The sequence below is a fragment of the Petaurus breviceps genome, unplaced genomic scaffold, assembly GCF_028583685.1.
Source record: "Petaurus breviceps papuanus isolate PSGF00001 unplaced genomic scaffold, PetGlider_PUasm1.0 140, whole genome shotgun sequence".
Classification (NCBI taxonomy): Eukaryota; Metazoa; Chordata; class Mammalia; order Diprotodontia; family Petauridae; genus Petaurus; species Petaurus breviceps.
This window is the reverse complement of record NW_027185698.1, coordinates 48,683,753-48,697,075: the sequence shown is the minus strand read 5'-3', so window position 1 is coordinate 48,697,075 and position 13,323 is coordinate 48,683,753. Positions and strand designations below refer to the sequence as shown.

Genomic DNA, 13,323 nt, shown 5'->3' with positions numbered 1-13,323 from the left:
TCTCTCTCTCTCTCTCTCTCTCTCTCTCTCTCTCTTTCTCTCCCCCTGTCTCTCTTTCTCTCTCTTCTTCTCTCTCCCATCTGTCTCTCTTTTTCTCTCTCTCAACTGTCTCCCCCTGTCTCTCTCTGTCTTTCTCTCTCTCTTTTTCTCTCTCCCATCTGTCTCTCTCCCCTGTCTCTCTTTCTGTCTCTTTTTCTCTCTCTCATCTGTCTCTCTCCCCCTGTCTCTCTCTCTCCCCCGTCTCTGTCTTTCTCTTCGTCTCCCTTTTTCTCTCTCTCCCTGTCTCTGTCTCTCTCCTCTTGCCATTTTTGTCTCCTCTATCCAACTCCCACCACTGGTTCTTACTTTGCTGTTCTCCTTTCTCTCCTGTTTCCCTCCTTATCCAGAGCCTCCAGTGTCCCACACTGGGAAATATGAGAGGCATTCATTCTGCTTTAAAGTAATTCCCCTGCCTTCAGTATTATCTGTGGAGCAACTGAGGCACAGCCACTGGTCTGAAGGAACCTAAGTATGAACTAGAAGAATACCAGAGTCCACTGTCACCAGCCCCAGGCTTGGGGATGATCAAAGTCACTTAAAAAGCCACCCCTGACCTCTCTTCACTCCCTTTCATGTCTCCTGCACCACCTCTCCTGTTTTCCTTTGAGTTTCCTCCTAAAATCTTCTCATTCATTTCCCCCTCCATATCTTCCATCCTAAAATGCTTCTTCCTAAATTCTTCCCCATTTCATTTTCCCCTCCTTTCTTCCACATTATTTGCCCTGTCTTGACCCTCTTCCCTGCATCTCTATCACTAGAGACCACTCCCCGTTCCTTCCTCCTTCACATTCCCATATCCTCCTTCCCCATCCCATGCCTTCTCATTCAACAAGTATTCATCTCTCTCCTCCATCTCTATTTCCCTTCCACTCCTTTCCCCTCCACCCCCTGGGCTGAGAGCCAGGATCCTTCAGCCCAAACTTGAGCTTTGCTACTAACTCACTCCTAATGACCTCCAGGTTTGGTCCAGCAAGCCCCAGTGCATCAGCCCCCCTCCCCCCAACAGAGGAAAAATGACTGTGCTCCCCACCTTCCCCACCCCCCACATATTCCCCGAACCAAAGCCAGTGATAGGAAATCAGGAGGCTGAGGTGTTTCACTATGGAAATCCATAGTTCATTAGAATAAGGGGCCATTAACACTCAGAGGGAAAGATGAGAGATGTAGGGAAGAACAAGACTCAGGGGAAAGATATTGCAGAGAAGGGTGGGGGAGGGAGAGACAAGAAGGAAGCAGAAAGTGAGACCTGAAGAGAAAAGGACAAAACCAAGAGGTGTTGGGGGGGGGGGGGGCAGGAAGGCGAAAGGTTGGTAGCCCCTGTTCCTCATTAGGAAGCAATGGAAATCCTTGGGGTTGGGGTGAGAACTTCCTCTAAACAGGATTCCTGGGTTACCACCCTCTATTCCCTGGTATTTAGGTCCAGGGCCAGTGACTGAGGAAATCCTGAGCCGTGGTTTGCTGGGAAGGGGCTGGGAGGAGAAAAGGGAGGGTGGATGAGGGAGATGGGGAAAGGTAGGTTGTCTCTGGGAGGGAGGAAAAGCCAGTGGAAACACCCATTTGGCTGGGTAGGGGGTAGGGAAGGGAAGGGAGGTTCACTGAGGCACTGCTATTAATTATTAAAGTAAATGGGAGCGTTTCCTAGCAGAGGGGCTGGACCAAAGCTGCTTACAGGAAAGACAGCTCCCTGAGCTACTCTGAGCTCTAAGTAGCCTCCCTCGGCCCCTCCCAGCCCCTAGTACACACATCTCTGCCCCACACATGATTTTGGAAGTCCATGATGGGTGTCTTTCCTCTGACCAAAGAGGAGAGAGGCTAGGGACTTTGCCAAAGGAGAAGGTTCCGGACTTGGAAATGGTCTTGTAAACTCTTTCCTAGAGTCTCCGATCTTCCTGTTGTCAGAGTGTGTATGTGTGTGTGTTGGAGGTGGAGTTGGGTAAAAGGTCATGAAGGAGGGCAGATAATAAGTCCATGAGGGAGAGGAGGGGAGTCAGGCAAGATGCCAGTCATGGTCATTCAAGGTACAGTGACCCCATTGAGGGAGAGATCCTCCTTGAGTTATAGAGAGGGGAGGGTGAGTCTCTGAGGCAGAACCTGGGACAGGAAAAGTGGGGAAGAGGAAGGAGAGGGAAGGAAAGGGACATTCCCCCAAATAAGCTTCAGAAGTCGCCCTAGTTTCCAAAGCAGAGTCACCAGTTAGGGACTGACTACACTTCACTCTTACATCAACACTGAGAACCTTACTTTAGCCTCACATCCAGCCAAGGCACACACTCTCTGGGTAGTTATTCCCAGACTCACAGACTCCCTTACACTCCTTTTCTGCCAACCACCTCGTCTCTTTTCCTTTGAGAGTCTTCCACTATGGCTCAAATATGCCCCTCTTCTGCAACTCCACCCCCACCCCAAACATGGAGAAGTTTGGGGTCATTGGGCTGTGCTGGGCTGTAGGGCAGTCCTTTATGTGTAACCAAGACCTAAGAACAGTCAACAGCCTGGGATCGAGGAAGGGCACCACACCCTGCCCCCCACACAGTGATGGTCATCTGTCCAGAATGGCTCTCTTTCTCTGACCAAGGAGAAGAAAGGCATTGCAGACTCAGATCACTGAGGTCACCACATCCCTGCCCCTTACATGATCAGAACCAGAGTAGGAAGGATCCCTTCAAGTTGAGTGGATTCCTCTGGCAGGAATTCCCTTTCCTTTGAGTTCTTCCAACAGAATTCATCAGGTACTCCATTCAGTGCTGGCTGCCTTCAAAGTCTTGTGCTTGGTACTTACAGGGGAAACAAGATTGAAAACTTGAAACCACATGACCTGGAGATCCACTGAAGGAAGTGGAGAGGTTCAGCCTGAAGAAGAGGACATTTGGCATGTGGTCATTGTCTTTATTGTCAAATTTAGTCTGCTTAGCCACAGGGCACAGAACAACCACCAATGGGTAGATGTTCCAGAGAGGTAAATTTGGCTTGACAGAAGAAAGAACATCTAACCAAAAGAAGCTGTTTGAAAATAGAAGGGCTGTTTGGGGCAGGTAAGGAGGTCCCAGTTACCCAGTTACCTAGTCATCAGTTGGGGATGCCATGCTTTTGCTAGGGGTTGACCTCTTAAAGTCACTTCCAGCTCAAAGAGTTGATGGTTTCCTGCCCTCCTGGAGTTTTTGGTATAGCAATAAGACAGAGACAAAAACCAACACAGAATGTGAGAAGTACCACAAGAAAGGAGCAAAGTATTATGGAACTTCAGAGGAACAAGAGATCACTTCCAATGGGGGTGAGGAATCCAGGAAGACTTCCTGGAAGAAATCACATCTGGCCTTGGAAAAAAGGAAGGAATTCTGAGTTTGGAAGGGATATTTTAGGCAGAGGGCACAGTTTATCTGGGAATTGACAAGTAGTCCAGCTTGGTTGGAATGTAGGATAAGAACACAACATCTTAGATTTGGAATTACATAAATTAGGCTTCAAGGGACTACAAAGGTCATCTAGTTCAAGGCCTCTTGTTTTACAGATAAGCAAACTGAGGTCTATCAAAGTTACATGGGTCATAGGTAACAAAATCAGGATTTGAACCCAGGTCCTCTGATACCAGGGCCAGCTTCCTTCCTGCTGCATCACAATGTGAAGGGAAGCAGCAGAACATGGAGATAGAAAGACAGGCTGGGGCCACATCATGAATGTTTTTTAATGCCAAGCACTTGGTGCTTGTCTTTTAGGCAGTAAAGAAAGATCACAAAGGCCTACTGGAGGTAGGTAGCAGGGGGTACAGAGAGAAGAGCCAGATGTAAGAGCCATTACATAGGACAGGGTCTGCTAAGTGATGGGGAAGGGGGGTGGGTAGAGAAGTCAGGATTACCTCAAAGTTTTAAGCCGGGGTGATGGGGAGGACATTGGTTCCATGGACAGAAATGGGTCAGGAGGAAAAGCAGAAGCGGAACCCTGGGGCTCTAGAGATAGGTTCATTTTGAAGAGTCAAAGGGACATCCTGGTGGAAATTTATGGGAGGCAGAAATGATGGAGAGAGATTTATGGCAGGAGAAAGATGAGTCTGTAGCTTAGGTCAGGACTGGGAATATAGATTTGGGAGCATGAGAAATATTTCTTTCTACCTGCTACTCTCCCACCTCTACCCTGTTAATGAGGCAGCTAAGGGAGCACAAGGAATAAAGCAATGGACGTGGAGTAAGGAAGACCTGAGTTTGAATCCTTCATGAAACACAAGCTATGTGACCCTAGAAAAGTCCCTTAACCTTTCTCAGCCTCAGTTTCCTCACCTGAAAATGGGGTAGCATCTACCTCCCAGGGTTGTTGTGAGGGTCAAATGAGGTAACATATGGCACTTTTTTGTACACCTTAAATCAATACATAAATATTAGCTATTTCTACCAGGGTAGTGCTGCTACTACCAAGCCTGATCTCTTGGGCTCTTCTGAACTCCCCAGCTATCTTGACCAAGATAGAGATAGCTTTTTTTTTTTGGCAAGGCAATTGGGGTTAAGTGACTTGCCCAAGGTCACACAGCTAGTCAATGTGTCAAGTGTCTGAGTTCATATTTGAACTCAGGTCCTCCTGATTCCTGGGCTGGTACTCTATTCACTTCACCACCTAGCCGCCCTGAGGCAGCTCTTTTTTTTAAAGCTCTAACAAAGCTGAAGTACTTTAAAAAGAATTTATGAAGAGTGGGGGGAACAAAACAGAACCAAAAAAATTACAAGATTCTCTGTGGATTAACAGGGCCTTTTTCCTAAAGTAAGGATGGTCTCTTTTCCCAGGTCAGGAAGGCAGCGATTAGAACTTATGGGCATTTTAGCCCACATTTCTATTCCTCCCTTCAACTGTCTCTGGAGTGATGGAAAAGAAAGTCAGATTGTAAATGAAGTCAAAGTCAGTCAGTGAGTGGTAAAGAAACGGAGTCAGGGAGGAGAGACTGCTCTCTTTAGAAATGTGGTGGTAAAATGAAAGCATGAGCAAGGCCAGTCTCACTCAAGGGAGTAGCTGGGCTGAGAGGAGGATCTCTTTTTCAATTCAGAGAAACCTGAGCATATTGGTAGGCAAATAAGAAAGAGCCAGTAAGAAGGATAAGGTAATTGAGGGAGAAGAGATACTTGAAGGAGACAAGGATGTGGAGAAGATGGCATTCTGATCCCTTTAGGGAAGGAGGCTAGATACTGTGGGGCATCCCAGAGGTGAAGAGAACATAGGGGGAAGGGCAAGACTTGTAGCTGCTCCATTTGCTGGGAGGGCCTTTGGATGTGGGAGCCAGCCCAGACTCAGAGAAGCATCTTAGGCGGCAGTGGCCTTTACCTATAAGGTCTCCCATTTATATACATCATGTCAGAATTTGCAAAGTACCTTCCCACAACACATTTTCTCATTTAATCATCACAAAAAAACATGTGGGGGGCAGAGCAAACATTGTTATTTTTACTTTACAAAGGAGGAAACAGAGTCTCAAAGAACCTAATTGTCTCCAGGTCAGTCAGCTAGTAAAGCCACAGCTTTAGAGTCCAGATTCAGAGGTTTTTTCCACTCTAGCATACAGTCTCATTCTTCCATGATAAAACTGAATTCCTCCAAGTCCAATGTATCTCCTGGAAGACAAGCCTCAGCAGACTGTAAGCAGTGCCCCAAATCATCCTACCAACCTTTCACAGGTTTCTTTTACCAATGGAATGTCCCCATGAAAAGATGCATTCCTCCTCCTTTTCTTCCTCCTCCTCCCCCCCATCCCTTTAGTCTCTATTGCCCTAGGTCACATTCATCCCTAGAGTTCTTTCAAAAGCAGATATCTACAAGATGAGTGGAGATGCAGACATGCATGTAAGGGACATGCTAGCCGATACCCATAATTGTGTTTACTGAGAACAGAAGTACCTGAACTATCCTTGAACAGCCCATAGCTAAGCTGAACTTCCTACCCATCCCTTTCCCCCATCCTCTAAAGTGCCTGGGAGAAGCATAAAAGTTGTATGTAGGAAAGGAGGGGTGGGGTGGGGTGGGGTGTTGAAGGGGAAGGATACTGCATAAGGAGGACCGGGATTCTCAGGAGATGCTGGGGGAGGTAGCTGGCTAGCTAGGATCAGGGGACTGGGGCAGCTGGGACCAATAGCTAGGGCTCCAAATAGATATTGAATCTTGGGTATTTGGGGGTGGGATAGGAGTAGGAGGGATGAAAAATCCAAATGTTAGCATGCCTCTCCCCCCCACACACAAGTGATCCCTTCCCCCACCCAACTCATTCTGCCCGCCCTGGACAACATCAAGGAAGAAGAAAAAGTCTCCTTTAATCCTTTCAAGACCAGCATATGAAAGCAAGTCTTGCTAAGAGAGAAACATAAACATAACCAGACACCCATTCTCACACACACAAAAAAAGCATCTCTGGTCCTGAAGAGAAGGGTCCAAGTTTGCTCATAGGTTCTCCCCACCACCACCTACACCATGCACATAGACAGATCCTCCTTCTTACACTTACACATCAGCTCTCCAGGATACCTAATACTGGGATGAATGGGGGGGAGAGGACGGAGAGCAAAAAGGAAGGAGCAGAGAGTTACCTTGAGTGCAAAACCAAGTAGATATTCACTTGTTTGATTATGTGACACCTAGTATGTATGTCTATGGTAGTGTGACTTCTGTGAGGCTGAGTGGTAACTGTGGCAGGATGATCTGGGGAGAAAGGGAGAGGTCCACATGTGGGGTACAACTGATGTACCTGTATGCAGGTATGTCCATGGATCTGGGTGACAGGCAGCCAAGCCAGGAGGGAAAGGCAGGGAAGCTCCATCTGGGCTTCAAAGAGCATTAAGGATCTAGCCACAAATCCCCATGCCCTGCTGCCACCGGCCCCTGTGAGCATTCCTCTCTGCCTCTTCCTACCAGTCACTTTCTGCACATCAGTGCCTCACATCTAGCTCCCATGCTCACTGACTGCAGGAGAGTATTTGTTTCCCTTCTCTCTCTAGCCCCCAGAGCTCAGGCAAAACTCCAACCAGAGAGGAGATCAGTTGACCCAAGCAAAAAGCTAGAATCTGGCTTGGGTGGGGAGTGAGGAAGAGGAGGTCATGGAACCACAGGGCTAAGCCTTATAGGGATGCAGTTCTCCTAAGCTCAGGCAGAACCTGCTTGGAACAGCACAGAAGAGGCCCTGAAAACCTGTGCTGCTTGCTGCAAATCCCAAACCTTGTTTCCAGCTGCAAAAATCATCCATGTGAAAAATGATGTCTGTCCCGTCTCCTCCCTTCCCTCCTGTTCCTCAGTCTCCATCTCCCCTAAGTCTGCTTGCCTTCCTTCCCACTCTCCATTCCACTAAGTCTCCTAAGCAGGTGGTAAATGGGTGTCAAGATTCCTGGAGGGGTTCTCATTGGCTATGAGCCCAACAGCTCCAGCTCCCTGACACCCTCCCATCCTCCCTGCCCCAGCACCAACACCAACACCTCCCCCCACCACATACACACACACTCTTCCCCAACCAACTCGGGAAACATTGGGAAGGCCATTGGGAAGAAGAGCTCCAAAAGAGAAGGCAGAAACTGGAAAAGGAAGAACAGGCAATGTGTCCTAATAGGCTCCTCCAAACCCCTCACCCCTATAAGGATGGATGAAGGGATGGGAGTAGGAGCAGAATGGAGAGGGAAGGAAGAGCTGTCAGAAGCTTAATTCAGGAATCCTCTGGGACCCTGTCCATTAGCACTACCCGGAACTAAGGGGTCATAGACCAGGAGGCAAGGGCCAGGAAAAACTGACTTCTCTTCCTCTCCTTCCACATCCAACCCCCATGCTACTGCTCCAAATGCCAGTGTCAGGCGGGAGGGTTAGCCTAGGTTGGTGCCCAGACCCAGTCAGATACCCACACAACTTCAAGAGCAGAAAGAATTAGGGGAGCAAGGCTGGGGGAAAGAAAACAAGCGAGGGAAAGGCAGCAGAGAAGGAAAGAGGGAGGAAGAGGACTGGAGACGAGCAAGAGAGAACAGGGGAACACAGGCGAGTGAAAGACTCTGTGATGTTCTTATGGACTCCCCATCCCAGTAACGGTCCAGGTCCAGTCCTCTCTGCTCGTCGCTGCCCCTCCGGGAGAGACTCCCGGCATTCAGTACGACTCACCTCTGCGCTGCGGTGGTGGCGTCCAAGATTCCAGTGCCCTGCATCCAGGAGCGCACCGAGCCGAGGCCGGCAGGGAGCGGCTCCTCTTTCAGGCTGAGCCCTCCACGGGGCAAGGAGTCCTGCATGGAGAACATGGGACCGCGCTGCAGGCGCCGCTCTGCCTGGCGCCCCGACGGCCCGCACACCGAGCTCCGACGAAGTTGGGGAATAGTCCCCACCCCCACCCAGTATAGCCGAGTATAGGCTGGACCAGGCCAGACCCGGGCAGGGCAGGGTAGGAGAGCGGCAGCGGGACGCGCCCGACTCGCGACGGCTCCTCTGCTGGCCCCAGCTCAGTGAGAGCTTGGCTCCCCGGGCCGCTCCCTCGGAGAAAGCCGACCCGCTAACAGCAGCGCAGCCTCCTCCCCCTGCACTGGGGGGCGGGGAGACAGAGGGATTCCCCCGCGGCCACTCGCCGCGAGGGGGGCCCGGAGCAGGGGAAGCAGTGGCGAACGAAGGGGAGGGGAGAAGCTGCAGAGAGGACCTCACAGGGCCAGGATGAGAAGGCACAGGAGTCAGGAAAGAGACTCCGGTGCGGTGCAAAGTGGCGATCTCAGTGCTGGGCAGAGGGGACCTGAATGTGATGCCCAAAGAGGACTCCGGGCGTGGGGCAAAGTGGGGACACTCGAAGTGACACAAAGTGGGGGCCCCGAGAGCTTCTGTAAAGTGGGGAACCCCGAAAACTCGAAGCAAAGTGGGAAATCCGCGGGTGACGCAAAGTGGGGCTCTCGGGAGTGATGCGAAGTAGGGCTGGCTGAGTTGAGGCGCAGAGAGGGGAGCCCAGCAGGGAGGTCTGCGGCGGTCTGGGAGGAGGAGAGGGATGGAGAGAAGGAAGCAGCGCGCTGGGGAGGCAGAGCGGAGAGAGGGGCAGAGCAGGGCAGGGCAGTGCAGGGCTGGCAGGGCTGGCAGGGCAGGGCAGGGCAGGGAGGACGGAGCGGCCGGCCTCGCAGGGCTGCCTGGCGCGCCGGGTGCGGAGCGCTGATTACCATCCGGAAGGCGGAGGCAGCGGGAGCGGAGCTCGGCGGCGGCGGCGGCGGCAGGAGCAGCAGCAGCCGCGCGTCCCGGGGGAGCGAGGGGGGGGAGTCAAGCCCGCCGATGCCGCCGCCGCTGCCCGGGCCCCGCCCGCCCCGTCGTCCGGGCCCCTCAACCCCGCTCGGGAACACCTGGAGCAGCAGCAGCAGCAGTCCGGCCGGCTCGCCCCGGGCCCCGGCCCCGGCCCCGGCCCCGGCCCCGGCCCCGGCGCCTCCCGCGGGCCCCGGGCCGACCCCCCTCCGCGGCCGCCGCCCGCCGCTCCCGGGGGCCTGGCCGCGGGCCCGGGCCATCCCGCCGCCGCCGCCGCCGCCGCCGCCGCTCCCTGGGGAGCAGGGAGGGAGGAGGGAGGAGGGAGGGAGAGGGAGCGCCGGGCCCAGGGGACTGGGGGGTGGGAGGGGGGCGGGGGCGGGGCGGCCGGGCCGAGGGGCGGCCGGGGACGTGACATCATTGGGGGAGGAGCGGGAGGGCCAGGGGCGGGAGATGGGGCTTGGGGCCTGGGGCTTGGGCCAGAGCCCGGGCCAGGCCAGGGGGGGCCCCTGGGGAAGGAGCCAGCCCGCCAGTTGCCTTTGGCCAGGGGAGAGGAGACCAGGCCCTTGGGGAACAGTCTGGGAGGTGGGAGCATAAGCTAGTGATGGAAAGGGGAGAAAGGATAGAGGGATGGAGAAGGCGAATAGAGGGACCGCGCAGGATGTAGGCGGGGGGGGAGGTTAAGGAGAGAGGACAAGTATCAAACAATGCGAGCAGGGGAAAAGCTAAGGGGTTGGGGGGATGGGAGGGGGCAAAGGAGGCATACAGCAAAGGTAGCAAAGCAAAAGAAGAGATACGGGGTCCAGAGAAGGAAGACACTAGACAGAGGATGAATGGGCGGGGGGGAGGTTAAGAACAAAGGACAAGTATCAGACAAGGAGCCTACAGAAAACAAGGAAACAGCTAGTTGGGGATCATAAGGGCAAGAATGAAAGGGACTGATGGTGTGCAGATAAACTCATTGTGGCCTAAAGTAAGGAGAAATTAGCTTGGGAATAGGTTCAGCCTCAACCCATGGTTTGAGGAATGGGAGAAACTTTGCCCCCAACGAATCCAGGAAAAGCAACCTCAGTGATTTTCCCCCTGTCCCCAGTAGGATGGAGCTAAATCATAACCCTCTTATTCCCCAGTGGAATGGAGCTCATTCTCACACACACCCATATACATACATACATACACATACACACACACACCCCACTCTTGTCCAATAGCATAATGGTCAGTCACACACACCCCTCTTTCAGCCAGTAAGAATGGAGTTAATTTACCACCCCCTTCCCACCCAGTAAGAATGGAGTTCAGTTATACCATCACCCAATTCATCCAATGGTATGGAGCTTAGTCAACCCACCTCTCACCCACCTCCCAATGATAGCTCAATTACACACAACCTTTCCACCCAAGGGGATGGATTAGTCATGCCCATCTCATTCTCAATGGGATGGAGGTCAGTTATACTTGCAATACTGGCACTCTTTGGGATCAAGTCAGTCACACACAATCCTCTCAACCCAAAGGCATGCATTTCAGTTGAGCCTAGTGGAACCGAGTTCAGTCATACACCATTGGGACAAAGGAATGGCACTTAGTCACAACACACACACCCGAGTCTCACCCAATGGAATGGAGCTCAGTTATAAACACAGTTGTCTCACCCAATGGAATAGAAGTCAGTCACACTCACTTCTTACTCAATGGGATGGAAGTTCAGTGACACATACCTCTCAATGAAACGGCTTAGTCATACCCACCTCAGTAGAATGGAGCTCAGTTACACACAGCCCCTCTACCCATTGGAATGGAGGTCAGTTATATACACAATCCTCAACCTAATGGGATAGGGGTCAGTTATACATAGCTCTTTAACCCAGTGGAATAGAGTTCAGCCACATACCTCTCACCCAATTAGTTGAATCTCAGTTCTATGGAATTTAGGCAAAACCCTACCTAATACATGCAAATCAACCAAGGAGCCAAGTATCTCTTTTTTAAACTTAACTTTATTTATTTATTTATTATTACATTTTAAGTTCTGAACTGTCATCCTCCCTTCCCACTTGGCACTATAGAAGACCACCATTTGACACAAACATAACTGTAGATATATGTAAAACCGCACTGTGCATACTTCTATTTATCAGTTCTTTCTCGGAAGGTGCACAGCATTTCTTTAATAGATCCTTTGTAATTGATTGGAGTATTTCTAATACTCAGAATATCTCAGGCATTCAAAATTGTTCTTAGAACAAAGGGGTGCATGTTACCATACGCAATATTCTTTTGGTTCTGCTCACTTCACTTTTCACTATTTCATGCAAGTTTTTCAATGTTTTGTCTAAAATCAACCTGCTCATCATTTCTTATAGCACAGTAGTATTCCATCACAATCATATACCACAACATGTGTAGCCATTCCCCAAGCGATGGGCATCCCCTCAGTTTCCAGTTTTTGCCAGTCTTTGACAAAGACAGCTGCTATAAATATTTTAGAACATAGAAGTTCTTTACTTTTTTCCTGATCATCTTGGGAAACAGACCTAAAAGTGATATTTCTGGGTCAAAGGATGTACAGTTTTATAACTCTTTGGGAATCATTCCAGATTGCTCTCCAAAATGGTTGGATCAATTCACAGTTTCGCAGCCAAGTATCTCTTCTCAATAATGTCTGCTCATTTCTTCAAAGAATTGAATGACCCAGAGTAATTAAATATATGAGAATAACAGAAATGTCCTGTCAAATAGGTTTAATAACTCCTGTTTATATAGTTCTTTAAATTTGAGAAAGTGCTTTTTCATAATAGACACATAAGGTGGTAAGTTCAAGTATTTTGCAGATGAAGGACCTGAGTCTCAATGACTTGTTCATGGCAACATCGTTAATAAGCGGCAGAACCTGATCTCAAAACCAGGTCTTAAACCTCCAAATCCAATGTCTCTTCCACATGACTTCTAAAATGGTACACTCAACATACGTTTGTTTTGTAATGGACCATGTGCCCCAAACATTCTGCTTTGCTTTAATAATTCATTATCATTCATGAATTTATCTAAGGTTTCCTTGTACTCAGTTATATTTTTCAATCTAAATCCTACCTCTCAGAGCAGCAATTGCTATAATTTATACATTCTATCCGAAGATAGTATGTTGTTGTTCAGTTGTGTCTAATTCTTCATAACCACATTTGGAGTTTTCTTGGTGTAGTTTGCCTTTCCTTCTCCAGCCATTTTACAATTGATGAGACTGAGGCAAACAGGGTTAAGTAATTTGCCCAGGGTCACACAGCTAGTAAGTGTCAGAGGCAGCATTTGAACTCAGGAGGATGAATCTTCCTGACTCCAGGCCAAGCACTCTATGCACTATGGCGCCACCTAGCTGCAAAGAAAGCATACAGGCTGTAAGAGGTTTTTCATAGAAAAGGAGCCAGAAGACTAACTGCAATAAATGGTCAGGTGATACTTTTATGAGATGCAAATTAGTTTATGAATTTTAAAATAAAAAAGAAATAGGATGAAGAATAATAAACCATGTCTCAGTCAGTTCATTGTATCCATGGGACAGACTCAAAGAGGAGCCCAGCTTCTGCTGAATGGAGCAGGATCATGGAGCTGAATAAAAAGGAGTTGAAGGAAGCCAAAGCTGCAGGACCAAAACACTTGTAATACTGAGATGTTTCGCCAGGACTACTATCTCTAGCTGGGGGCTCAGAGCTAGCAAAAAACAAAGCAAAACTATAGAACATTACGTATCTTTTTATACGGCTTCCAGAGTGGAGAAGGGGTATTTATAACAGGAAACCCATCGGACCAATAATCAATAGTAGAGCAAAGCCTACCATTTCCATGAATGCTACCACAAGGAGGAGTTTGTCTAGGGATATTTTTCAAATTGTACATTTGCAAAAGGGTAGGGCTCCTTAAATGCTGGGACTATTTCATTTGTGTCTTTGTATCTCCAGTGCCTAGTATATTATAGGCACTTAATAAATGATTTTGATTAACTGTTGACTGATCCATTGTCTTCTACCCTTTAGACTACTGGCCCCTTGTCCTTTCAAAACTCATGCCTTGCAAAATCCTGGAATACGT

The 13,323-nt window shown here is 49.7% G+C and overlaps 1 protein-coding gene across 4 annotated transcripts in view; it reads right to left on the bottom strand.

Moving 5' to 3' along the window:
• The window catches only part of EBF4 (EBF family member 4), a 108,907-nt gene extending 99,407 nt beyond the window's left edge, over positions 1 to 9,500 (bottom strand). For 2 of the 4 annotated variants that reach the window (XM_069072177.1, XM_069072193.1), the window contains exons 1-2: positions 9,165 to 9,500; positions 8,140 to 8,258 (exon numbers count right to left, since the gene is read on the bottom strand). In XM_069072177.1, coding sequence (XP_068928278.1) covers positions 8,140 to 8,258; positions 9,165 to 9,500 — 455 coding nt within the window. Of the gene's footprint in view, positions 1 to 8,139; positions 8,934 to 9,164 lie in introns of those variants that run through there. The other 2 variants (XM_069072203.1, XM_069072185.1) reach the window with 2 other exon arrangements.
• Between the last annotated feature and the right edge of the window lie 3,823 nt (positions 9,501 to 13,323).